This window comes from Triplophysa rosa, linkage group LG17 (assembly GCF_024868665.1).
Source record: "Triplophysa rosa linkage group LG17, Trosa_1v2, whole genome shotgun sequence".
NCBI classification, from domain to species: Eukaryota; Metazoa; Chordata; class Actinopteri; order Cypriniformes; family Nemacheilidae; genus Triplophysa; species Triplophysa rosa.
Window position 1 is genome coordinate 10,437,849 of NC_079906.1, and position 26,541 is coordinate 10,464,389.

General features: G+C 38.7%; 4 protein-coding genes across 9 annotated transcripts in view; 2 read left to right on the forward strand and 2 right to left on the reverse strand.

Moving 5' to 3' along the window:
* Nucleotides 1-99: 99 nt before the first annotated feature.
* Nucleotides 100-4,015, reverse strand: znf131 (zinc finger protein 131). Of its 6 annotated transcripts, none has more exons than XM_057356360.1 (7): nucleotides 3,537-3,814; nucleotides 3,152-3,308; nucleotides 2,949-3,050; nucleotides 2,641-2,785; nucleotides 1,864-2,549; nucleotides 1,648-1,778; nucleotides 100-1,492 (listed from the first exon to the last, which is right to left on the reverse strand). In XM_057356360.1, the coding sequence occupies exons 2-7, from the start codon at nucleotides 3,276-3,278 to the stop codon at nucleotides 977-979; spliced, it is 1,707 nt and encodes a 568-aa protein (XP_057212343.1). In that variant the 5' UTR covers nucleotides 3,279-3,308; nucleotides 3,537-3,814; the 3' UTR covers nucleotides 100-976. The 6 variants fall into 6 exon arrangements, with proteins under 6 accessions (XP_057212343.1, XP_057212341.1, XP_057212340.1 ...); XM_057356358.1 differs by lacking the exon at nucleotides 3,537-3,814 and adding an exon at nucleotides 3,913-4,015 and having other exon boundaries at nucleotides 101-1,492; nucleotides 1,864-2,552; XM_057356357.1 differs by having other exon boundaries at nucleotides 101-1,492; nucleotides 1,864-2,552; nucleotides 3,542-3,813.
* Nucleotides 4,016-6,482: 2,467 nt separating this feature from the next.
* Nucleotides 6,483-10,140, forward strand: selenop (selenoprotein P). Its single transcript, XM_057356364.1, has 5 exons — nucleotides 6,483-6,610; nucleotides 7,343-7,570; nucleotides 7,765-7,977; nucleotides 8,074-8,191; nucleotides 8,631-10,140. Exons 2-5 carry the CDS (start codon nucleotides 7,368-7,370, stop codon nucleotides 9,228-9,230), a joined length of 1,134 nt encoding a protein of 377 aa, XP_057212347.1. The 5' UTR covers nucleotides 6,483-6,610; nucleotides 7,343-7,367; the 3' UTR covers nucleotides 9,231-10,140.
* Nucleotides 10,060-15,825, forward strand: LOC130568324 (growth hormone receptor-like). Its single transcript, XM_057357110.1, has 2 exons — nucleotides 10,060-10,080; nucleotides 12,677-15,825. Exons 1-2 carry the CDS (start codon nucleotides 10,060-10,062, stop codon nucleotides 13,607-13,609), a joined length of 954 nt encoding a protein of 317 aa, XP_057213093.1. The 3' UTR covers nucleotides 13,610-15,825.
* A 6,467-nt stretch (nucleotides 15,826-22,292) lies between these two features.
* The window catches only part of LOC130568119 (growth hormone receptor-like), a 50,259-nt gene continuing 46,010 nt past the window's right edge, over nucleotides 22,293-26,541 (reverse strand). Inside the window, exons 7-9 of the mRNA XM_057356790.1 lie at nucleotides 26,439-26,529; nucleotides 26,121-26,190; nucleotides 22,293-24,014 (exon numbers count right to left, since the gene is read on the reverse strand). Of these exons, the coding sequence (XP_057212773.1) occupies nucleotides 23,082-24,014; nucleotides 26,121-26,190; nucleotides 26,439-26,529 (1,094 nt within the window). The 3' untranslated portion in view covers nucleotides 22,293-23,081. The remainder of the gene's footprint in view (nucleotides 24,015-26,120; nucleotides 26,191-26,438; nucleotides 26,530-26,541) is intronic.

A 26,541-nucleotide genomic window follows, 5' to 3' on the forward strand; every position in this document is an offset into this window, starting at 1 on the left:
ACTAACGGTAGTCTGAAACCAATCGACTATCGGCATATTCCAGGATTAAAAACATATTTTTAATTACACTAATCTAAATTATAAATATACACATATTTTTGGCGGATAGACAATGTGGTATGTAATAAAAACGTCATTACAAAGAACAATTTCTTTAAAAAGCAAACAGTAACTGTTCGTGTAACTTGGAACTATCCAGGGTCCTGATCGTTTGTGATTGTTTTTCCCTTCCTAGAAAAATCTGAACTTTAATACTGCAATGACATTTGGAGGTGAAGGTGATACTGTAGTCAATTTACACCAGTGTGTATAATGACATCCAGCAACTACCGACGTTTTATCAACAATACAATTATTTTAATTCAGATTCACATTAAACGGCACTACTGAACAGTCTCACTACTGAACATGCCTCAACGTGATATGTGGGGAGAAACATTTCGTACATGATTTTATTGCTCTGTACAGCCCAAAAGCAAACTTGCTTTTTAAAAAATGAAGATGTGGACATTCAGTTTTTGCTTATCTGAATGAAAATGGAAAGTTGACCATTGTAATTTAGCACTAAGAAAATTTAGAAACAAGCCATAATTGCATTTTTAGCATTTCTGAACCAGTTGCGGGCAATCAGTTAATTCTTTTAAGAAAATACGTTTCTTACACACATAAACATAACTTACAAAAAAAATCACATTTCCTCCACCCCAAAACAGTCATGGCGACATGCATTACTCCTGAAACAAATTGCACCTCTTACAATCGTTCCTATCCACAACATGTTGAAAGCATAACAAACCTTTGATCAAACTCAAAGATCATATCAAAAACACAGTTTTCCTGGTGAGCCCTTTGAGAAGAGCAAAACTGGAAACAATCAGTTTTTTTCTGGATGACATCACACTTACCAAGTGCCTTTGCACATTTATGACAGAATTAAGGGTGGAAAAAACAGATCTGGTTAAAGCATCAAGGCCTCTCATACATTCGCAATCTCAACATTTTCATTCAAACTGTCCACAGCCTCTGGTTGAATTTCAGAGTCTGCTGTGTCAGATACAGTCACCTGTTCTATGTGGATTTCCACTGGCTGTTCTCTTAGTCTCTCGTCCTCTACTTGTAAAACCACTGCCTCTTCCACCCCGCCCACAGACGGAGAAGCCTGTAGCGTTGTCTCCTCCTCCACCACAAGAGTCTCCTCGACAGCAACAACGTCCATCGGTTCCACGGTAATATGTTCCACCCTCATACCATCCTCAGAATAACCCTCCTCCACCTCTGCCATGGTTAAGACTGTGGTTGGGTCTGCAATAATTACTTCCTCCGTGACAATGACCTTTTGCTGTAAGCCGTGGAATTCTAGTAGATGGGTTTGGAGGTCTCGGGGTTGCGTGAACCACTGATCGCAGATTGTGCAGTGGTTGGGTTTCTCACCCGTGTGGGTGACCAGATGGTCCTTGAACTGATCCCAACTATTAAAAACACTGCTGCACACCTGAAGAACAAGACAGAAAAACAAATGAGGGCGTGGGCTGATTCAAAATAAAAGTCCCCATTGCACACCTGAAAAACTTTTAAATAAGGCTTGCTTTCTAATTAAATATGCTTTTTATTGGTACATAACACATCCATAGTTGAAATGTGACCAACCTGACATTCATATAATTTTTTTCTGCCTTTTTTGGCACCAGAGCCATTTTGACAGGCTGACATATGGCACTTCAGTGTACTGTTCCTGGCAAAACGTTCATGGCATTCTGGACACTCAAAGGGTTTCTCACCTATTACATGATAAAAACATTAGCAGCATTTTAACTTACAGCATAAAAAGTAAACTTCTTTGTAAAAATAAACAGTCACACATACCAGTGTGCTTCCTTAAATGCTCTTTGAAGTGTCCAAAATGGTCAAATTGCTTTTCGCAATATTCACAAACGTGTACTTTCTTTTTCTGCCGTCGAGACTGTTCCTCTGCCTCGAAATGGTAATTATTTAGGTGCTGCTTAAGGGCTCCTTCACGGGCGTACGCTTTTCCACAGTGCCTGCAAACAAAGCCCCTTTCCGGGGCAGCTGTGTGACTCTTCATGTGCTGTTTGAGATGGTAATACAGCTTGAAGCAGCGATCGCACTTGTCGCAACGGAAAAGATTGTCCAGCTGAGAAATCTGGACCTCCACCACTTCGATATTCTCAAGCGTCTTGGAGGCCATCACAGTCTCTTCCTGCACGACCACTGAATCATCCTCTTTTTTAACCACGTGGAGCGTCTGCTCTCCTTGCTGGTACTTGCTGGTGATGTCAGCCAACAAGGCCAAAGCAGAGTCATCTGAGGAGGGTTCGGCAGTAGTCCTGGCAGCATCCACCACTTCCACCAAACCACTTTCCTCCACCTCAATATGGTCCTCGCCAACTTCTACCTCGATTTCAACCGATTCAGATTCTACAGAAGGGAGGGTCTCTGTGATCACATTGAAGGTCTCCGCAATCTTCCTTTTCTTAGCTTTGCTCTTTCCAGCTAGGCCTTGTGGCGAGTTTGATGAGGTGGTACCATTCCTTCTGGGTAGAAGAAATAAACATTTATTGAAAAATTTTATTTCTAAAAGATGGCAGAAGCAAACTTTCCAAAACTACTATGGTGAGTAACCTGTTATCTAAAGCTTTGATAGCCTCCTGCATTTGAAGATATTCTGCAGCTCTCCAGACATCATTGACTTCTGCCTCACCATTAACAGCTAATGTAGCGGTGTATGTGAACTCCATCAGGTGGCGGAAAGCGGTGTTGCTAACCCCTGTTTAATACAAAAATAATAAACAACATTGTATAATTTTCATAGCGTCAAAATGTAAACCGTGTTGTCACTGTACTTGAATTGCATGGGGACCGATATCTCTTTAAGCATATTTCCATGTTTCACAGACACTTCTCACAAAGTTGTATGTCTGTTTACATACCCTCAATCTCCACTAGAGGCTCTTGAGTGAAGTCTTGAAAGAATTTGTGGAAGAACTGACTGCAGGCAGCTAGTACAGCTTTGTGAGCTCTGAACTGATGTCCTGTCCAAATAAAGGCCGTCATCAGCAACACCAAATATTTAACCTTACAACATTTTGCAGAAAGGCACTGAAGTGACATATGCACTGCCAGGCAATCTTACCATCCACAATGAGAGTGATATCTGTGAACTGATCCAGCTGACGTTGCTCATTCAGTTTGTCAAGCATCACTTTGTAATGGGCTGGAAACTCGTGCCCACAGTCATCAACATCTCCATCAACAGACATGATTCAGCCCTTTCCCTGCTCATGTAAGTCCTAAGAATGACAAAATGTAATTTGACATAAAATATACGCAAGGAATTTTAATATGCTGGTATTACAGCTAGGAAGCAAATGCATGCAAAATAAATACGCAAACACATATTGACATCATTTAAAACACAAACTGAACACAATTCCGATTCCATAATCCATTAACCGTTATAACAGTGAGCTGCAAATATTATTCTGACAGATTATTTTGAAAGCAAGTTTCTCACATACTGTACATTGTAATGGCCCATATGCCAGCAGATCCACAGTGTAGCGATCATATTTGAGCCGCATGCAGAAAAAGCGCGCATTTCTACACAGAAACTCCACACGCAAGATGAGCGAATTTAACTGCTGCAAAAGCCACGCAAAGCCACTGTACCGTATAAACATTCTACAGAAAAATAACACAAGCAGTAGCGTTCCCCAGTCCGCTTCATGTAACTTCCACGCTGGGCCTATGACTAGTTACGCACTCGCCATTTGTTTTTTGGACCATTGTCGTTACGTCATCAAATCGCGCATTAAAATGCACTTTTAATCAGACATATTCCAATTCGGCTGAACTATAGGTGACACAGATCGCATAACACTTCGGAGTACTTACCCCAGATGAGCCTTTGATGCTCAATGCAGCTGTTTATGTGCGTCGCAGGCCTGAAGCGATCAATGTGCTGTTTTTCCTACGCTCGTCGGAAAAGGGCGGTCGCTTGCGCTCTGGCCTCAAGTTCCCAGAAATCACCGCGAAAAGACTCTATCGCGTATAACAATACTATATAAATATATATCCTGACAAATATAATTGGCATACCCTTTGCATACACTGCATGATAAAAGCCGAAAACACTTGTGTAAGCATTTCAGCTTCTGTGAGGCATCTATTAATATTTATTTTTTCATCATCTGCATTTTTGACAGTTTGAAAAGGCGCTATACTGCCCTCCCGAGGTGATACTGAGATTGCACATCCCAGTACCAGAGGGGTTTCAATCCTCGCTAACCCACTAAACTTATTTATGCTAAATTTATCAGTACATATAGACTGCATGCAAGATAACATTAAAAAAGCAGGACACAAAATTGTATATTACATAAGCCTGATACCTTTAAGCACAATGTCTAGGAAGAACTAAGATTTGGTTACTGATTTTTTTTAATGTTATTTCTTTTATTTACAGAGAGGATAAATGTGACCCTGGATCACAAAACCAGTCTTAAGTAGCACGGGAACATTTTTAGTAAAAGACAAAAATACATTGTATGGGTCAAAATTATCGATTTTTCTTTTATGCCAAAAATCATTAGGATATTAAGTAAAGATCATGTTCCATGAAGATATTTTGTAAATTTCCTGCCTTAAATATAAAAAAACTTTGTTTTTGTGAGTGGATGGCCTGCTACAGTGCCCCTGATTAACAACTTCAAAGGCAATTTTCTCAATATTTTGATTTTTTTGTGTGCTCTCAGATTATCTCTGTATTATTATCAGAGTATCTCTGCCAGATATTGTCCTATTCTAACAACTCATATATCTATAGAAAGTTTATTTATTCAGCTTTTAGATTATGTAAAAATCTCAATTTCAAAAAATTGACCCATAAGACTGGTTTTGTTGTCCAGGGTCACAAATATGATAAACCATTGCCAGTTTAACTTAGACCAATTTACAAATGATTCTCCTAGAATGAAAAACATTAACTGAACAGGATCAGTCAGATGGGGGATTCTCAATGGAGGTGTCCTAGTAAAAAGCTGAACATCTCGGCTGGCACGTCATCAGGTGCCATCGAAGACCAATTCTTTACATAGATTCCCAAAACACTGTGGGAAACGAGCTGATATTAAACTTGCCCAATTTCATTTCAGAAATTAATTTATTTGTGCTGTCTTTTATTTTTTGAAAAATTAAACACATAATTCTAAACTGTTCATGTTATTAAGCCGTACATCCTTCCATTTGAGAAGCACCTGCTGCAGAATATCAAGAGTGATGTTTTTGGAATGTGCACCAAGGTTTGTGGGTGATTGGAAGACATGAAGGAGATACTTCATGTATTATTCAAAAGAGGCCGATGAAGGACACAAAATGAACGCTGCCTTGTAAGGTTCGTTCAAGTTGAGATGGCCTTCGACATCGCTTAATGACGTCACGTGGCAATGAAGATATTCTTTAAAATATGTTCTTTAGTGTTCTGCTGAAGAAAGTCAAATCCCTTTAATAATATTACATTTTTGAACTGTCCAATGATTATTTTCATTATTTTCTCTTTCCATTGTTTTAGTTAATCATAAAAAATGCCTTTATAATAGTTTCCTCAAGTTAACCATGATCTAGCCAGACACTTTAAATCTTATGTGTGTATCTAAATTGCATCACTAGGAGGTCAATGTGTCCTTTTAATGCTTACTAAACAGATCATGAGACCTGATTTTGAAGATTAACTGCGTGATAAATTGTTCAAGGACACACATAGTGGTTGTCTAAATGTCAGAAAGAACTTTGAATGGTTATGAAAGTATTAAGCGCCATCTTCCATAAGAAAACACATCTTTTTTTTTAAATCATTGTTTCTTCAGTTTAGACAGAATCGGGTTGTTTACCAAAGTTCAGCGATGAGACAGGAAGCTCTCAAAGTTTCATCTCAGCAAGAAAAGTGCTGACACTAACTCAGCTGTGCACTGCTGCACAAACAGTGTCAGGAATCATGTGAAGATTAACACAAGAAAGCAAGCAGTCTACACTAAGCATGTAGAAACGTGTAAATACATGGATCAAAGACAAACAAACAGATCTCTATAAATGATTTTCAGTTACAGGGTTCTGATAAATAATTACTTGTGGTTACTTGTCAATGTTACATGCACCCCTCCCCCGCTCTTTAGCAAAACATAAGTCTGGAATGCAGTGTACATTAACCATTTATTTTCTGGATACTTTTTAACAAAGAGAAAAAAACAACTTTGGTATTAGAATTTGGTTGTTTTTGATTCCCTCAATAAGATGCGCTGAGAAAACAAAACAGACTTATGCAAAGACACGAAAACATTTATAACCCAGTTGATTGGTTTTCAGCTCCACTCGAACGCATTTTGGAGGTACACATATTCATTGTTTATGCATCAGTCTCCTGGAGTGAATACGTGAGCTATTACAGTTTTTTGAAACAGGGACACGGGGAACTTTGCCCTGCTTTGAGTCAGGAAAAACAAGAGGAGTATAAATAGGAGGAGCCGTGCTGCAGTGAGTTGTTTTCGTCTAAAGGCAGCTCAGTGAGGATCACTGCTGAAGGATTTTAAGTGAACACGTAAGTGCACTCAAGAATTATGTGACATAATAAGATTTTGTCCTTTTAATTATTTTGTAAAAAAATAAATCTTTGCGTGTAATGTCTATTACAGTTTTCTTTGATAAATGGGTGTTACTTTGATAACGTTTAATAACTTACCATTTTGTGAACATTAAATTGATAAATGCCAAAAGCAAATGGTTTAGTAGTATCAGGATGGACTATGGAATTTGTCCAGATACTCAACAAACTTTCAGTATATCCTTGTGACTGCAGGTTTAGGTAATTGCTGAACAGACAGCATGTTTTGTGTTGCTCGACCTGATTTATTTTGGCTCCTGACCAAAATATATGGTCCTGACCAAAAAAGGCTGAAAAGGAGTTTGTTTCCTTTATGCTAACTCTGCAAAGCTGCATGGAACTAGTCTGAAAAATGCTATGGAAATGAAATCGAATAAAACAAAATTTTGGAAAAAAGTCCAAATTAAAAATGATAAAAAAACATATTTTTACATTATGATTTTCAATAAATAAAATAAAATAATGAAATAGAATAAAATAAATCACATAAAAAGAATGTGATAAAATAAATAAAATAAAAGGCAAGTAAATATAATAAGTAAATAAATAAATAATATAATAAAATAAAACATATATTACTCTTACTTTGGTTAGAATTGTATTAAACATTTCAAGTCTACCATTGTAGTCTCTGCTTGCAGTCTCACTGCTCATCATCTTTGTCTTTAGGTCAGTGGGTCTGTTGGTTGGAGGCATGTGGAAGGCACTTAGCCTTACTCTGGCTCTCTGCCTGCTAGCGGGCTGCAGCGCAGAGAGCGAAGGAGACGGAGCCCGCTGTAAACTCCCCCCCGTGTGGAACATAGGAGAGGCAGAGCCCATGAAGGAAGCTCTCGGACGGGTTACAGTGGTTGCTTACCTCCAGGCCAGCTGATTATTCTGCTTGGAGCAAGCATCAAAGTGAGTCGCTGAAAATAACAGCAATGCAAACCCATTTATAATAATAAAAAAGTCTGACAACCACTTATTATATGACATTACGATCAGACATGACCTTGTTTTTCAAAGCCTTATCAGGTCACATTTTGATCTGTTCTCTCTGTACTGTTTACACGGAGTATTTTCCTTATACAACTTGTTGAATGTTCTTCAAGGGTGAACGGCTTGCTCCTGAAGTTGGAGAACCAAGGCTATGTAAACATAACTTACATGGTGGTAAACAACAGAGAGGAAAGGTCCCAACGGCTCCACCACTTGCTCAAGGAAAGGTTGTCTGAGAGTATCACGCTGTACGGCCAAGACCCCAACCAGCCTGACATCTGGCAGGCGGTAAACGCTGTGAAGGATGACATTTTGATCTATGACAGGTTTGGAACATCATCCAGTTTATTTTACCTGATAAACCCACAATGCAATCATTTTATTACTTTATCAATATTTCACTAAATACTCTTTTCTGACAGGTGTGGCCGACTCACTTACCATCTATCTCTTCCTTACACCATCCTGAGTTACCCATACGTGGAGGAGTCTATAAGAAGTACTAATTGTAAACGTATTTGTGGAGAGTGCGACATGGAGGTAAACACTTCTTTATTTTAAAAGCCAAATAGGCCACACCCATCCCATTTGCCATTGGATGGACAAAAAATCTCCACCCCAAACTCAAGCCACTCGTTGACCCAAAAGAATCTGATCAAACTAACAAAGCTTTTACACTTAAATTAGTATTTTAACACAAAAAGGATTTTATTTTACAGAATTTTTCTGTTATATATTTTTTCACAGATTTTCCACATATAATGTAAAAAAGTGTAATTTTACAGATTTTCATGTGTTTTTGAAATACGGTAAAAAAAAAACAGAAAAAGACCGCACATTTACAAGAGAAACAGGGACATTTTACAAAAACTGTTATTTTGCTGTTTATTTCTGGCGTCCCAGCTGCCAGAAAATGTTCATTTTCACTGAATTTTTTAGTGTTGGAAATAAGTGGAAACTTTAATTCATTTCATTTCAGACTTCATCTGAACTCGAGGAGTGCAACAAAACAGCAGATGACAAACCTGAGGAGACTCGTGTAATAGCAGAAGAAGAGCGTACCAATGGAGAGCCCGATCGTCACCATCATGGTCATCATGGTCACCACCACCATCATGGTCACCACCACCATCATCGGCATCACCAAGACACACTGGAGAGGCAACCCCAACAGCATCGTCATGAGGGTCACCAACACGGCCAACAACAGGTTGATGTGGGTCAAGTCCAACTCAGCCAGGTAGACTTCGGTCAGGTTGCCCTCAATGAGCCACCAGTCATGAAAAAGCCTTGAGCTAAGCACTTGAGGTGAAAAGTTCAGTACAGCTGACAGCAGGGGGCAGACTCTCCCTCGGTCAGCTGATGCTGACACTGACGACAGCTGTTTTCTGAGGAGGGCAAAGGGCACTCGGCAGGTCTCTGACAGTGTGAGGAGGCACTTCCGGCCTCCTGACACTGACAGGGCCTGAGGGGGGAGGAAAATCAGATAAGAGAGACCTGACAGTGACGTACCGCCCCCCCAGCTGAATGACAGCTGTCGCAGCCGATCTGAGTCTGACCAGCAGGTACCACGAGTTGAGTGTGACAGGAGAAGTAAACTGCTGGTCAGTGCTTTGGATTGTGCTTGCCAACTAGTATTTACACCTCAGTGTGTGGCGGCACTGGATTTTGAAATTCGATTTCCAAATTGGGTCTTAAAAATTATGTTATCAGAGTCAACTAAGAAACATCTGAAAAGCATAAGGTTGACATCTTGTTATTTGTATTAAATCGGTGGGGCAACAAACTAGTCCAGTGTCTGATTCCTCCTGAGAGTGTGTCGGGTGTAGTCATGTGATGGTTTTTCGCCTCTATAGGCTTTATGTGGCTTTTATGAAGGCAGGTGCAGAAACTATGTCCTAGTGGTGCCTGTCAGATGTTAGTCCACGTAGAGCGGAGGGCAAAGGCCATGTAACATTCTGCACTCTTTGATAAACCCAAAAGAAGTTACTATGCAAACATATTGGGTAATATAAGAAGTGTTTTAATCTGATATTCAAAAAAGATGCTATTCTATATGAAAGTTGTATGAAAGGTTATTTGGAAGTAGGCAGAGAAATTTTGATCAAACTAGAACCAAACACTGTTTGAATACAACATAAAGAGAAATCTCTGGAATTGTTTTTTATTTTAATCTTGTTACTAACACTGACATAACATACTTTATATTACAGTTAATGGATCATAAAGAAATGATGAAAACATCTAACATATGCTACACATTTATTAATAGTTATTGGTATTGGTAAAGGTTAGGTCACGGTTGGCTTGGGGAGAATTGTTTGGAACGTTTTACATAGGCCTACTTAATGAAAGTTTTCTGGGAAATGTTTTATCACCTGGAAGACCTGAAAAAAACTGTATGCAAAATGTATGTTGTGTCAAAGAAGGTATGTGGGAAGTATGTTTGTGACCAAGATCAAATCAAATAAAGTTTTGACTTACATGAATGTGCATTCAATCATTCACTTTTTTATTATATTATACTTATTTTTTATTTACTATTTATGTATTCATTTGTATTCACATGTATCAAATTTTAAAATAACAAAGTTCTAGTTTTTATAAACCAGTATAAAGTGTCGTATGCTCTCATACTGAAATCCACCAACAGATGGCGAGCACGCATCTATTATTCTAGTCCGCTTTGCTCTCCCATTTTGAGCCCCCCTAACATTTTTCTCCCAGGCAAGAACTGGGTGTAGAATCTGTCTGCGGCGTTTCCTTTTAGAATATCCGTATTGACCAACGTGTGTCTCTACATGTGCAACTTTAATACTGCACGCATGCAAAACAGAGAGACGTTTACCTTAAATTGCTCGCAAAACACTTACATTACGGGTAACATTAAATATTAAGTGTGCAGATCAAAAAGTGCAGCAGTTTAAGATGTTTCTGTACGCACGCATACCCGTTGTGTTTCCAGGTTTTATGGGGACTTTCCATAGACGTAATTAATTTTATACTGTAGGCCTACAAACTGTAGCCTATTCTATCGCCTAACCTCTAAACCTAACCATCACACAAACCTTTCTGAAATTGTACATGTTCAAATAAGCATGGGCCTAATTTAGTTTGATTTTTAAGCTGTGTTCCTCATGGGGACAAAAAAAAAATGTCCCGACCAGGTCAAAACTTACTGGTAAAATTGACTTTCTATCCATAATACCTGCTGTTTTCACTTCTTTAAATTCATCAGTTCATAAAGAAACACATTCTTATGCATGCTGAAAAAAAACATCAAAGAATTTCTAAGAGATTTAAAGGTTATAATAGTAATGGTATTGGTTTTAATGGAAACTCCACTGGTCTCTGTGGATCTGTGGTGCAATGTGTTGGTAATGTATACCCCTACTGGAGTGTATACGGTTTCAGCAGCAACAACATTAACAAACACTATGTGGCCCAAACTTAACTTCCGGTAGACCTCAGCAAACTGTTGAGTAGTTTTAATTTAATACAATTAATATACAATAAAATAGGAATACAAATGAATATTAATATTAAATACATTGTTATATTATAACCAAATACAGACCGTAAGTTAACTTCGGGTCAGGTACGTATGCTCGATGCAACCGTATAAGCCCCAAAACACACTACATTAAAGAAATGGTTAATGGTAAATAGTTGTTCGGTCATAAGGGAGTTTGTAGTTTTAAACATTGTAAATTAGTTTTGTCAGCAGGGCTATCATAAAAAAACCACAACCTCATAGGACTGTAGATAGAATAGAAAAACAGCAAGGTCGGTCTGGATGGCATAGCGTATATAAGCAGCAATTTTACCCTGAAACTGTAATATCAAGAATCAAGTCACCTCCTCTTCAATAACCCTTGAGAAACCAGGTAAACATCACTTCCTTTAAACAAATCTTAACATCCCATTCACAGCCCACAATGATAAAGGTCAACAAGCACACAGAGGCAATCAATGGTGAGGGCGGTCAGTTTGATAGGCATAATTGGCTTGAAGATACAATACAGGGCTACAGGGACTCGTGGGCAATTACTTACAATGTCCTGACAAGCAGGCTGTGAGAGTGGGCGACACAGATTCAATCAGCATCACGCAGTGTTGTTAAGTAAGCAGCACTCGCCAAATTGCCTGATCTGCTTTCGCCATCATCTAGTTCCTATCTCTTCTGTATCCACTTAGCAGAAAGCTCCCATTCGGTGCTTGCTGGACGTCTGCTCTTCCCCTGTTTCTCGTACATTAAGGCTTCAACGGTGTTGACCCGGCCTTCATAATGCACCGAGCTCTCTCAACAGCATGGCTCTGAATGATGTAGTTAAGCATGTCCGTCATACACATCAGACAACACCAAACTAATGGACCCCTTTTGCTGTGGGTTCCAGTTTTTTCCAGTTTTGCATACCCCGTGAAATGAGGAGGATGAGGAAAGTAACTTGTTGTTTTATAATCTGGATTTGTAATACGTTTTTATTACTCATATCGTAACGGTCTCATGTCAGTCTCTTGTCCACTGTGTCAACGATTGAATACAATATACTGTCTATTGTCCTTTTGTCTAATATTGTCCTTTTTGTCAAATGTGTATTGTCTCTCACATATTTATTGTTTACGTTTTGTTACCTGTGCCTTGTCACTTTTTTAACCTGTATGTGTGCACTGGAAGCTCCTGTCACTAAGACAAATTCCTTGTGTGTCCAAGCACACTTGGCAATAAAGCCCTTTCTGATTCTGATTCTGAATACTGTCTAATAAATGTTTAGATGGACAGTTTTTTCTTATCAAGAATATAATCTTACAAATTCATACGAATTAGCCATCTTGTAAAAAAGTTGTGAATTCCTGCGAGATATTGTTTTGAACATGTGATTATTTCAGATATATGAACATTTNACTGTGTATTACATGTATTACACACATAAACACTGTAAAGTCAATCTCAACAGAATAATTAATTATGTAATACAATATCCCATACATAATAATTCTTCACATTTTCTCCTTGTCTGACAGAATGGAAAGTTAGACCAGCTTAATTCCTTGCTGAGCAGTCAGGAGATGTACAAGCCTGGCTCGTACCATGAGGACCCATGGGTGGAGTTCATCCAACTGGACCTGGACGACCCCGCGGAGAAGAATGAGAGTTCGGACACACAGCATCTTCTGGGCCTGTCCCGCTCAGGTTCTTCTCACGTCATCCATTTCAAAAGCGACGATGATTCCGGCCGTGCCAGCTGCTACGACCCGGAGATCCCGGAAGACATGCTCACCGCTTCCCTTCTGCCTGGGTATTCCGGTCGCGGAGACCAGCACCCTCTGGTTTCTAGGAGCAGCTCGTCCACCCCGAGCCTTACTGCTCTTCAAACATCTGAGGGGGCGGAGACACCTATTAAACCCACTACACCAAGTTGGGCGAACATGGACTTCTACGCCCAAGTAAGCGATTTCACACCTGCGGGAGAGGTGGTACTCTCACCCGGGCAACTAAACAGCCCTCCGGAGAAAAAGAAAGAGGACGACAAGAAAATCAAAGACGACGTGAAAATACAATTCCAGCTTCTTTCCGACGGAGCTTATACCTCGGAGAACACCGCGAGGCAGCTTGCCGCCGATGTGCCGTCCAACCCTGGACCCAATCAGGGGTACCAAACATTCCCACCTCAGGCTGTTGAAGGAAACCACGGCTGGAACGTAGAGTACCTGGCTCCTGTGGACGTCTCCCAGATGCCGTACCTTCTGCCTGTAGCTCCACCAGCCTCAATACTGCCACCGGTGTCAGACTATACAGTAGTGCAAGAGGTGGACGGCCAGCGCAGCCTCCTCCTTAACCCTTCTACCCCACAGACATCAGTGTGCACACACAGCCCAAACAAACAGCTCCCTGCCATGCCAAACATGCCCATGGGGTATCTCACGCCCGACCTCCTGGGGACCCTGACCCCGTGAAGTCACGCAAGTCATCGCTTGATGATGTTCTACCTTCTGACTGCTGGAAGCCAAAGTTGCAGCAATGATGGGACAGAAATTCCATCGCGCTTGCTGCGGGATTCTGCTAATGTTTCTAGGCTTTTCTCTGCTGTAGGCTGTAAAGACGATGAAGCCAAAAGCGTTTCTTCTCTGTTGGCTGTTTTGAAGCATAGTAGTGCCTGAAGCTTGCTTGCCGGGAGAGTTTAAACACATTATCAATATAAAATCAATGACGTTGCACAGAAAAAACAAGTCAATACAGAATATGCTGGCTTACTTTATCAGAACAATTTTTAAGATGTGTTTGTCATAATACATTGACAGAGATCTAGAGCTGTGGCATTATAAAATAGATTTAAACAGATTTAGATAAAAGCAGACATATCTTTAGATAAAACTGTTTACACAGAGGTAAAAAGACTTTTATTTTATTTTGATTTAGCGTCCCAGCTGTATATGGAATGTTATATTTGGAAAAATCTATCGCATTATTTCAGGGTTGCTTAATTTTTTTGGTCTGGCCAAGTGAGCAAATTATGCCCTGACAGAAGATGAGTCATCCTTTGGACGACGCCATATTTTTTCCGACTGAAATTTCTGAACAGCCTTGATGTTGTTACGAGAACCAGCATTGTCAGATTTATGGAAGCCATTTTGAGCGCTTGAACAATCTTGCTCATTTTAACCAGCTCATGTAACTACAACGGCCAGATGTCTAAACGGTGGAGTTTCATACTTTTCTTAAACATCACTGTATATGGCTGTGATATTCTGCGATCCTTAGAAAATATTGTGAACTTGTGATGATATAAGCCCAGTGAACGTGTCATTACCTAGTTGACCTTTCTGCTGTTTGTCTTGTGGGTTTTGCTTGTTTAGAAGCAAGCAAATAACACTCTTTATTTGTATTAATGTGTCCGGGGAAATGTTGACAACACTAAGTGCTTGTAGGGTGTAGCCTTTGCTGTGCCATGCAAACCGTATGGCAGATTTTCGAATGTTACCTTTGTACAGCAGTTTTATATCGATGAAGACAGTTCTCTTACACTACATACATTTACAATGGGAGTTACATTGCCAACAAGCTGGGATAGAAGTGCCAAATTTTTGTACTGGTTTTAATGGACTTTAGGGTCTCAAATTGTTGCCTGGACAATTTATTCAACAACATGTATATAGCATCATGTAATGCACCACAGCCTCTACATGTGGCAAAAAGCTGCTTTTGACTAGTTATTTTATAAAATCATGCATTGTAATATATAATGAATAATAACTGGAGAGTCAAAAAATATTTTTATTCAAAATTATAGAATGGTTTACTTTTTAAGTTACACAGTAGAAGCATAGCCCACAGATTTCTCACAAATGTAATTCTATGCTGTTTGTTTGTATAGAAAAGTGCTGGTTGGTTGTTATATAGATGAGCTTACTTTGAGCACTTTTGTGACTTGTACATGTTCTCTGTTTTTAGAGAAAAACAATGGAGTTATATGATGGTGAAATGGCAGCCATGGGGACTATAAACTCAGTTGGTCCTGGCTGTGCAAATGATGCTTGAATCCTGGATCCTACCTTGTTTTAGGTGTCTCTTGTACATTTTCCTACATTGCCTTTCAAAACACTTTAAAGGGGACAGATTGCCAAATTTAAATCCCATATTTTTTGGTTCTTGACCTGTGGTTGGCTTTGCTATGTAGACCACAAGATCTGTGTTTTGCGATCTCTGGTCAGATCTTGAGTATGTGAATGGTCTAAAATTTGCATGTTTAAGCTAGAGGGATAGTTCACCAAAAAAACAAGATATTTTGAGAAATTACTCTGTGGTTTTGTGTCCAGACAATGGCAGTAAATGGGGGCCAATAGTGTTTGGTTACCAACGTTCTTCAAAATATCCTCTTTTGTGTTCTGCAGAAGAAGGAAAGTCATAAAGGTTTGAAATGGCATGAGGGTGCGTAAATGATGAAAGAATTGTTTTTTTTGTGATAACTATTCCTATAAAGAAGTCCACGAAGAAGTTTTTCTTTAATCTTTCTTTAAATTTCTTTTGGAAGGCAATGTGTGTGTTTTCATAATAACAGCTCAGGCTAATCAAATGTATTGTCTGATTTAATCATTTATTTTTTACGACTCTGGTGTTTCATTGCAGTGTCGTAGAATGGAGTAAATTGTCACTTAATTGCATGCTAAGCCTCTGTTATCTGTTATTACCTGTGTGCAAACACACAGGTACACCTAAGACAGTTGGGACCAAATACTGTCGAACAATGAGCCAGAGGAAAGCACTTGATGCTGAAGCTTGTAATCTGTGATAGAGAAAATATGGTACAGTTTGCGTTGGAGAACTTGAGCTGGAAAAAATATCAGATATTTTGGACATTTTTGAGATAATAACATATTTTGTCATGCATTATACAAATAGGATCAGATAAAAGAATGAAGGTAAACCACTTAGACCCCACAGCCCACACGTATAGTACAGAATAAACAAATAAGCTAGTGGTAAAGCATAGATGGGGTAATTATGTCACATTACTGTAATGTTTAACAGTTTCACTTGGAAAGTCCTGCACACGTATATATGTGTTTATGATAAATAGTGGACTTATATGTAATGCATTCAATCCTAACACTGTGCTAAGCGACGTGCCATTCTTTTATATGTAAAGATATTGCCTTACTAAGGAATATAAAGTATTACACGCCTCTTCTGCTGCTGGCATCGCTGTGAAATCAGCATCTTCATGTTGAAATGGAAATGTCTTAAGCTGTGTACGACATGCATATTAGCTTGTGCTGTATGTTTCAATGCTGCTCTTTCTGTACTTTTCCTCTATACTTTTCCTCTTTATGTAGCATCTCTCAATTTTGCTTCTTACGTTCTTGAATGCAAAGCCAACTTGGCAAAGATATATGTGTGCATGTGCGAGATGAAAAATGTACATGATATTTTGACATACTAGTACTATTAATCCTCTTCGTGGTTTGTCATGTTTGGGACTATGTAGGTTTTGTGCCAATTTTTATATCAAATGATGTGTTTGCCTAACATGGATGCACACACGGCTAAGCATTCGAGACCGTATGAAAGAACTTAATTCAGGTTTGTTATTGGAACATTTGTATGGTTTGCTGGTTGGTTGAATTTATTATACCTCAAATGAACAATTTTCAGTATTTGCTTTGTTTTCTTCAGTTTAATAAAGATGGCTTCAAACAGTTGGATTAATTGCTGATTTATGTATATTTGTTATGTTATGGACAGACTTAATGTAATATTGGTAGACAACAAAATGTGCCTGTGTGTATGTGTCTGTACTACTGTTAAGTAGTGAAGATACTGGAGAAAAGATTGTGAAGATATATTTCAGGTTTTCAAGCATCAGTTTTGCTGAAAGTTGAGGGCAGACTGTGGAGAATGAATAGAAATGGCCCTGATTTTGAGTTTTATATAGAGAAACCTGCCATGTTCACAATTAATTTATTTTAAGAGAAAAGTATCGAGTTACAGTGAGGGAAATAAGTATTTGATCCCCTGCTGATTTTGTAAGTTTGCCTACTTACAAACAAATGAAGGGTCTATAATTTTTATGGTGGGTTTATTTTAACTGATAGACACAGAATATTAAAAAAAATCAGGGGAAAAAATGTTATATAAAGGTTATAAATTGATTTGCATTTCAGTCAGTGAAATAAGTATTTGATCCCCTACCAACTAGCAAGAATTCTGGCTCCACAGATTGGTTATGTGCCTATATGGACCACAGATTAGTCCTGTCACTTTAAGAAAGTACTCCTAAATCAGCTTGTTATGTATATAAAAGATGCCTGCCAACAGAATCTGTATCTTCCAGTTCAACCTCTCCAACACCATGGTCCAGACCAAATAGGTTTTAAAGGATGTCAGCGACAAGATTGGAGACCTGCACAAACCTTGAATAGGCTACAGACAGAAGCTTGGTGAGAAGGAGACAACTGTTGGTGTGATTATTTGGAAATAGAAGATATACAAAATAACTATCAAATGCCCTTGTTCTGGAGCTCCCTGCAATATTTCCCCAATGGGGTAAAGATGATCATGAGAAATGTTAAAGATCAGCCCAGAACTACACGGAAGAAGCCTGTTAATGATTTCAAGACAGTTGGGAACACAGTTAGCAAGCAAAACATTGGTAACACATTGGTAACACGCTATGCCACAGTAGACTGAAATCCTGAAGCACCCGCAAGGTCCTCCTGCCCAAGAAGGCCCGCCTGGCTCGTCTTAAGTTTGACAATGAACATAAAAATGATTCAGAAAAGGCTTTGGCGAAAGTGCTGGCACTGCTGTGAGACCAAAATGGACTCCTGTGTTTGGAGGGAGAGAAATGCTGACTATGAGCCCAAGAACATCATGTCTACAGAGAAGCACAGTGTTGGAAACATTCTGCTTTAGGGCTTTTTCTCTGCTACAGGTATACAGGATGACTTCACCGCATTGAGGGGCTGAGGGACGGGCCCATGTACCGTAAAATCTTGGACGAGAACCTCCTCCCCTTAACTAGGTCACTGAAGATGGGTCATGGATGAGCCTTTAACATGACAAAGACGCAAAACATATTGCCAAGACAACCAAATAGTGGCTTAAGGAGAAGCACATTAAATGTCCTAGCCAGTCTCTAGACCCTAGTCCTATAGAACCTCTGTGAAGGAGGCTAAAACTCCAATTTGCTGAGCGACAGCCAAGAAACCTTAAAGATTGACAGAGGAGTGGACTAAATGTATCCGGACACATGTGCAAACCTGGTGACCAACTATCAGAAATGTCTGACCTCTGTGCTTGCCAACAAGGGTTTCTCCACAAAGTACAAAGTTATGTTTTGCTTGGGGATCAAATACTTATTTCACTGACTGAAATGCAAATCAATTTATAACCTTTATATAACATTTTTTCCCCTGATTTTTTTTAATATTCTGTGTCTATCAGTTAAAATAAACCCACCATAAAATTATAGACCCTTCATTTGTTTGTAAGTAGGCAAACTTACAAAATCAGCAGGGGATCAAATACTTATTTCCCTCACTGAAATTCCTTGTGTGTCCAAGCACACTTGGCAATAAAGCCCTTTCTGATTCTGATTCTGAATACTGTCTAATAAATGTTTAGATGGACAGTTTTTTCTTATCAAGAATATAATCTTACAAATTCATACGAATTAGCCATCTTGTAAAAAAGTTGTGAATTCCTGCGAGATGTTGTTTTGAACATGTGATTATTTCAGATATATGAACATTTTATTATTTACAATTTCACAAAAAACGTGCTTGCAAAAAATAACCTATAGTTTATTTTTAGGCTATTTAAACCAAAAAACACCCTGCAATGTTCTGGGAATGTCATTTTCTGGTTGCAAAATAATATCCAAAAAGAGAACCATTAAGTTGACGCGTGGGCGGGCTATTACTTTCGCCTAGCCGTGGGCGTGCTTTCTCCGGGAGAATTTGAAGAAGTTGTTATGTAACGGTTTTTTGCGTTAGAAAAAAACTTTCCGAAACCTATGAACCTTGGGGGAGTGTATCGAGCACAGAAAATCTTTCTTTTTACAAGTTGACCATGTTAAGCATGAGAAGCCAGCACATTTAACATTGTAAAGTCAGAATGCACGAAACAGCGTTAAAACCTCCCTTTAAAAACACTTTGCAACGTTCCGGGAACGTTATATTCTAGTTGCAAAATAGTAACCTAAAAAGAACCATTTGGTGGTCAAAATAATAACCCCAAAATAACCGTAATGGAACGGTCTGTATAAGTTATTTTTAGGTTATTTAAAACCTATAAAAACATTAGGGGAACGTTCTGTGCTTGCTGGGTTTGACAAATTTCTTCTGTAACATTATGGGCAGTACGTTTAAATACAAAAATAGATTCCCAGTTGCCCATAACTCGATACTTTTCTCTTAAAATAAATTAATTGTGAACATGGCAGGATTCTCTATATAAAACTCAAAATCAGGGCCATTTCTATTCATTCTCCACAGTCTGCCCTCAACTTTCAGCAAAACTGATGCTTGAAAACCTGAAATATATCTTCACAATCTTTTCTCCAGTATCTTCACTACTTAACAGTAGTACAGACACATACACACAGGCACATTTTGTTGTCTACCAATATTACATTAAGTCTGTCCATAACATAACAAATATAATACATAAATCAGCAATTAATCCAACTGTTTGAAGCCATCTTTATTAAACTGAAGAAAACAAAGCAAATACTGAAAATTGTTCATTTGAGGTATAATAAATTCAACCAACCAGCAAACCATACAAATGTTCCAATAACAAACCTGAATTAAGTTCTTTCATACGGTCTCGAATGCTTAGCCGTGTGTGCATCCATGTTAGGCAAACACATCATTTGATATAAAAATTGGCACAAAACCTACATAGTCCCAAACATGACAAACCACGAAGAGGATTAATAGTACTAGTATGTCAAAATATCATGTACATTTTTCATCTCGCACATGCACACATATATCTTTGCCAAGTTGGCTTTGCATTCAAGAACGTAAGAAGCAAAATTGAGAGATGCTACATAAAGAGGAAAAGTATAGAGGAAACGTACAGAAAGAGCAGCATTGAAACATACAGCACAAGCTAATATGCATGTCGTACACAGCTTAAGACATTTCCATTTCAACATGAAGATGCTGATTTCACAGCGATGCCAGCAGCAGAAGAGGCGTGTAATACTTTATATTCCTTAGTAAGGCAATATCTTTACATATAAAAGAATGGCACGTCGCTTAGCACAGTGTTAGGATTGAATGCATTACATATAAGTCCACTATTTATCATAAACACATATATACGTGTGCAGGACTTTCCAAGTGAAACTGTTAAACATTACAGTAATGTGACATAATTACCCCATCTATGCTTTACCACTAGCTTATTTGTTTATTCTGTACTATACGTGTGGGCTGTGGGGTCTAAGTGGTTTACCTTCATTCTTTTATCTGATCCTATTTGTATAATGCATGACAAAATATGTTATTATCTCAAAAATGTCCAAAATATCTGATATTTTTTCCAGCTCAAGTTCTCCAACGCAAACTGTACCATATTTTCTCTATCACAGATTACAAGCTTCAGCATCAAGTGCTTTCCTCTGGCTCATTGTTCGACAGTATTTGGTCCCAACTGTCTTAGGTGTACCTGTGTGTTTGCACACAGGTAATAACAGATAACAGAGGCTTAGCATGCAATTAAGTGACAATTTACTCCATTCTACGACACTGCAATGAAACACCAGAGTCGTAAAAAATAAATGATTAAATCAGACAATACATTTGATTAGCCTGAGCTGTTATTATGAAAACACACACATTGCCTTCCAAAAGAAATTTAAAGAAAGATTAAAGAAAAACTTCTTCGTGGACTTCTTTATAGGAATAGTTATCACAAAAAAAACAATTCTTTCATCATTTACGCACCCTCATGCCATTTCAAACCTTTATGACTTTCCTTCTTCTGCAGAACACAAAAGAGGATATTTTGAAGAACGTTGGTAACCAAACACTATTGGCCCCCATTTACTGCCATTGTCTGGACACAAAACCACAGAGTAATTTCTCAAAATATCTTGTTTTTTTGGTGAACTATCCCTCTAGCTTAAACATGCAAATTTTAGACCATTCACATACTCAAGATCTGACCAGAGATCGCAAAACACAGATCTTGTGGTCTACATAGCAAAGCCAACCACAGGTCAAGAACCAAAAAATATGGGATTTAAATTTGGCAATCTGTCCCCTTTAAAGTGTTTTGAAAGGCAATGTAGGAAAATGTACAAGAGACACCTAAAACAAGGTAGGATCCAGGATTCAAGCATCATTTGCACAGCCAGGACCAACTGAGTTTATAGTCCCCATGGCTGCCATTTCACCATCATATAACTCCATTGTTTTTCTCTAAAAACAGAGAACATGTACAAGTCACAAAAGTGCTCAAAGTAAGCTCATCTATATAACAACCAACCAGCACTTTTCTATACAAACAAACAGCATAGAATTACATTTGTGAGAAATCTGTGGGCTATGCTTCTACTGTGTAACTTAAAAAGTAAACCATTCTATAATTTTGAATAAAAATATTTTTTGACTCTCCAGTTATTATTCATTATATATTACAATGCATGATTTTATAAAATAACTAGTCAAAAGCAGCTTTTTGCCACATGTAGAGGCTGTGGTGCATTACATGATGCTATATACATGTTGTTGAATAAATTGTCCAGGCAACAATTTGAGACCCTAAAGTCCATTAAAACCAGTACAAAAATTTGGCACTTCTATCCCAGCTTGTTGGCAATGTAACTCCCATTGTAAATGTATGTAGTGTAAGAGAACTGTCTTCATCGATATAAAACTGCTGTACAAAGGTAACATTCGAAAATCTGCCATACGGTTTGCATGGCACAGCAAAGGCTACACCCTACAAGCACTTAGTGTTGTCAACATTTCCCCGGACACATTAATACAAATAAAGAGTGTTATTTGCTTGCTTCTAAACAAGCAAAACCCACAAGACAAACAGCAGAAAGGTCAACTAGGTAATGACACGTTCACTGGGCTTATATCATCACAAGTTCACAATATTTTCTACGGATCGCAGAATATCACAGCCATATACAGTGATGTTTAAGAAAAGTATGAAACTCCACCGTTTAGACATCTGGCCGTTGTAGTTACATGAGCTGGTTAAAATGAGCAAGATTGTTCAAGCGCTCAAAATGGCTTCCATAAATCTGACAATGCTGGTTCTCGTAACAACATCAAGGCTGTTCAGAAATTTCAGTCGGAAAAAATATGGCGTCGTCCAAAGGATGACTCATCTTCTGTCAGGGCATAATTTGCTCACTTGGCCAGACCAAAAAAATTAAGCAACCCTGAAATAATGCGATAGATTTTTCCAAATATAACATTCCATATACAGCTGGGACGCTAAATCAAAATAAAATAAAAGTCTTTTTACCTCTGTGTAAACAGTTTTATCTAAAGATATGTCTGCTTTTATCTAAATCTGTTTAAATCTATTTTATAATGCCACAGCTCTAGATCTCTGTCAATGTATTATGACAAACACATCTTAAAAATTGTTCTGATAAAGTAAGCCAGCATATTCTGTATTGACTTGTTTTTTCTGTGCAACGTCATTGATTTTATATTGATAATGTGTTTAAACTCTCCCGGCAAGCAAGCTTCAGGCACTACTATGCTTCAAAACAGCCAACAGAGAAGAAACGCTTTTGGCTTCATCGTCTTTACAGCCTACAGCAGAGAAAAGCCTAGAAACATTAGCAGAATCCCGCAGCAAGCGCGATGGAATTTCTGTCCCATCATTGCTGCAACTTTGGCTTCCAGCAGTCAGAAGGTAGAACATCATCAAGCGATGACTTGCGTGACTTCACGGGGTCAGGGTCCCCAGGAGGTCGGGCGTGAGATACCCCATGGGCATGTTTGGCATGGCAGGGAGCTGTTTGTTTGGGCTGTGTGTGCACACTGATGTCTGTGGGGTAGAAGGGTTAAGGAGGAGGCTGCGCTGGCCGTCCACCTCTTGCACTACTGTATAGTCTGACACCGGTGGCAGTATTGAGGCTGGTGGAGCTACAGGCAGAAGGTACGGCATCTGGGAGACGTCCACAGGAGCCAGGTACTCTACGTTCCAGCCGTGGTTTCCTTCAACAGCCTGAGGTGGGAATGTTTGGTACCCCTGATTGGGTCCAGGGTTGGACGGCACATCGGCGGCAAGCTGCCTCGCGGTGTTCTCCGAGGTATAAGCTCCGTCGGAAAGAAGCTGGAATTGTATTTTCACGTCGTCTTTGATTTTCTTGTCGTCCTCTTTCTTTTTCTCCGGAGGGCTGTTTAGTTGCCCGGGTGAGAGTACCACCTCTCCCGCAGGTGTGAAATCGCTTACTTGGGCGTAGAAGTCCATGTTCGCCCAACTTGGTGTAGTGGGTTTAATAGGTGTCTCCGCCCCCTCAGATGTTTGAAGAGCAGTAAGGCTCGGGGTGGACGAGCTGCTCCTAGAAACCAGAGGGTGCTGGTCTCCGCGACCGGAATTCCCAGGCAGAAGGGAAGCGGTGAGCATGTCTTCCGGGATCTCCGGGTCGTAGCAGCTGGCACGGCCGGAATCATCGTCGCTTTTGAAATGGATGACGTGAGAAGAACCTGAGCGGGACAGGCCCAGAAGATGCTGTGTGTCCGAACTCTCATTCTTCTCCGCGGGGTCGTCCAGGTCCAGTTGGATGAACTCCACCCATGGGTCCTCATGGTACGAGCCAGGCTTGTACATCTCCTGACTGCTCAGCAAGGAATTAAGCTGGTCTAACTTTCCATTCTGTCAGACAAGGAGAAAATGTGAAGAATTATTATGTATGGGATATTGTATTACATAATTAATTATTCTGTTGAGATTGACTTTACAGTGTTTATGTGTGTAATACATGTAATACACAGTACGTTTAGGGTCTCTTCTTTATTTATACTGTATATATTTTTCGACATTTACAATAGAGATTAATTGATACTGAATTTCTCCCCGATAGCGATTATTCAGTGTGATATCTGCCGATACCGATTCTTTAGATTAAATTAATATTTCTTAAAGGGGTGATATGACACGGCTAAAACAAATATTATTGTTTGTTTTAGATGTAATGCAATGTGAATACACGATTTACGGTTCAAAAACGTTGTATTTTCCACATACCGTGCATGTTTGTATCTCCTCTTTGCCCCGCCTCTCTGAAACGCGCAGATTTTTTACAAAACTCATCGCTCTGAAAAGCGAGGTGTGCTATGATTGGCCAGTTAACCAGTGCATAGTGATTGGTCGAATACTGCAAGCGTGTGACGGAAATGTAACGCCTCTTACCATATTTGTAACATCAGGTTCCAAAGCAATTGTACCGGTATGCCCACCTTACTTGCGTCTTAGTCAAATCATATCACGAACTGACGTAGATTTGTGGGGGTGTGGTTACACGAGGAGTTTCAGGCAGGTCTGGGTGAGCATTCGCTTTTAGATAGAATGCATCTTTTGTTCTGACACTTTAAATTTTGCAATTTTACGTGTCTAATACATGCATGGGCAACTTATAACACACCAAAGACACAGAAAAACGCGTATTCGCGCCATATGACCCCTTTAACTTTTTGAATGTTACAAATTCATATAGACGGTTTCAAAGTAACAACATAAACAAACATTGCTGCGCATGCACACATTTATTAACTGCCCTTAACTTTCAGTACACATTCACAAATAATAATGTAGATGATTTCTGATAACAAAAAAAGAAACCGAGAAGAACCGTTACTTGGCTAAACTTGCCTCTCCATTACTGTGAATTTAGACTGCGATACTAAACAGATAATTTTGAACATCAAACTGGTGATGTTTTTTTACATTTTCTATATACAGAGCCCAAATTCATTGCATTTTCCTGTCCTCTTGTGATTGACAGGATATATCAGCCCTGATCATCGATAGACGATAGTGTGAAAAATTGCTTGTATTGACCGATTATTGGACCAATACATCGGTGCATCTGTAATTTACAATAATAGCAAACTCATCAAAACTATAAAATGACACAAATACAGGTTTTATAAAAAACTAAAGCAAAACAATGTTATATTTTAGCATCTTTGGTGTAGTCACCCTTTGTCTAAAAATGTAGAAATGTTGTCTTGTCACTTTATTAATGTATTTTGGTCTTAATCCTAAAATGCTTTATAAACAGTCCTAAGGGAGGTCTCATATTAAACAAATTTTCTTCAAGTCCTTCATGTATTCTTTAAAAAAAATTTATGATATTTTTATTTTTATGATATACTCTCAATTATATTATTATCTACAAACTAATTTCTAACACTTAAGCATAGACCTTTAGATAAAAACCAAGAGAAACATTTATTGAAGTGACCCTAGACTTTTGAATGGTAGTGCAGATATATGTAATATTTAATATGTATTACAATATTTTCTATTATAAAGGGGCAACATTTAAAGGATTGTTCTGGGTAGGCATAGGTGTGTTTGTTCTGTGTGTTTACCGCTTACACTGCCCTCTAAAAATGGAATATGAGGGTTGTTTAATGAACAATTCCCAATGCTTTCAGGAGGCAGAAAATTACAGGAGAAGACCCACAATATGTCAACAACTATGACCTTTTTAAAACCACCTCGCTGTGCTATAATTCATGCCACACTGCAGATAGACTTCTCGTTTCAACTTTATTATGATTGAAATAATGCTTTTGTAAGATTTTGCATAATGTACCCATTCATAGAGGCATCCCTCATTGTTTTACTAACAATTTTGGTTGTAGACCTTTGTCATTCACACAAAACAACATTTTTAAGTGTAATATATTTCTAAACAAAAAGTCTTTGTACTTTACATTACTCATGCTAAACACGGTACATGTTTAACATTACCTTCAGCAATTCTGAGTCAATGCCTTTGATTTTAGGTGCAGGAATAGGTGGTAAAAAGATTACCATCAACCTGTGTAAAACAGCAAAATTTGGTTAATTTATGCCTTAGTGTACATTGAAAAATAAACAGTATTTTTAGAGTATAAAACTAATTTATGTGCATTATGACATTTTCATAAACATTATGCACATTTCCCTAGTAATACAGTAAATAAAAATAAAGTATATCACTTAATTTAAAGCTGTAGATTTGTTTGAATGTGGTTCTTCACACTGTAGGTTTAAAAAAAGTCACTATTTTTCCTGAACCTCCCTCACCTCTGCTGCTGTGAGAACACGAGAAGGATGAGAAGAATCACCACACCTACCACTCCAAAAACCAACACCAATGTAGTGGGGAATGTTGATTCTGTGTGAAGAT

What these genes read in the sequence shown, in the direction of transcription:
- znf131 (XM_057356358.1), bottom strand. Translation starts at nt 3,278, where the DNA reads ATGTCTGTTGATGGAGATGTTGATGACTGTGGGCACGAGTTTCCAGCC. An exon ending in GCCTCTAGTGGAGATTGAGG is followed by an intron (nt 2,786 to 2,948) that starts GTATGTAAACAG and finishes TGTATTAAACAG; the next exon opens with GGGTTAGCAACACCGCTTTC. An exon ending in AAAAATTATATGAATGTCAG is followed by an intron (nt 1,493 to 1,647) that starts GTTGGTCACATT and finishes CTTGTTCTTCAG; the next exon opens with GTGTGCAGCAGTGTTTTTAA.
- LOC130568324 (XM_057357110.1), top strand. Translation starts at nt 10,060, where the DNA reads ATGTATGTTGTGTCAAAGAAG. An exon ending in TGTATGTTGTGTCAAAGAAG is followed by an intron (nt 10,081 to 12,676) that starts GTATGTGGGAAG and finishes CTTGTCTGACAG; the next exon opens with AATGGAAAGTTAGACCAGCT.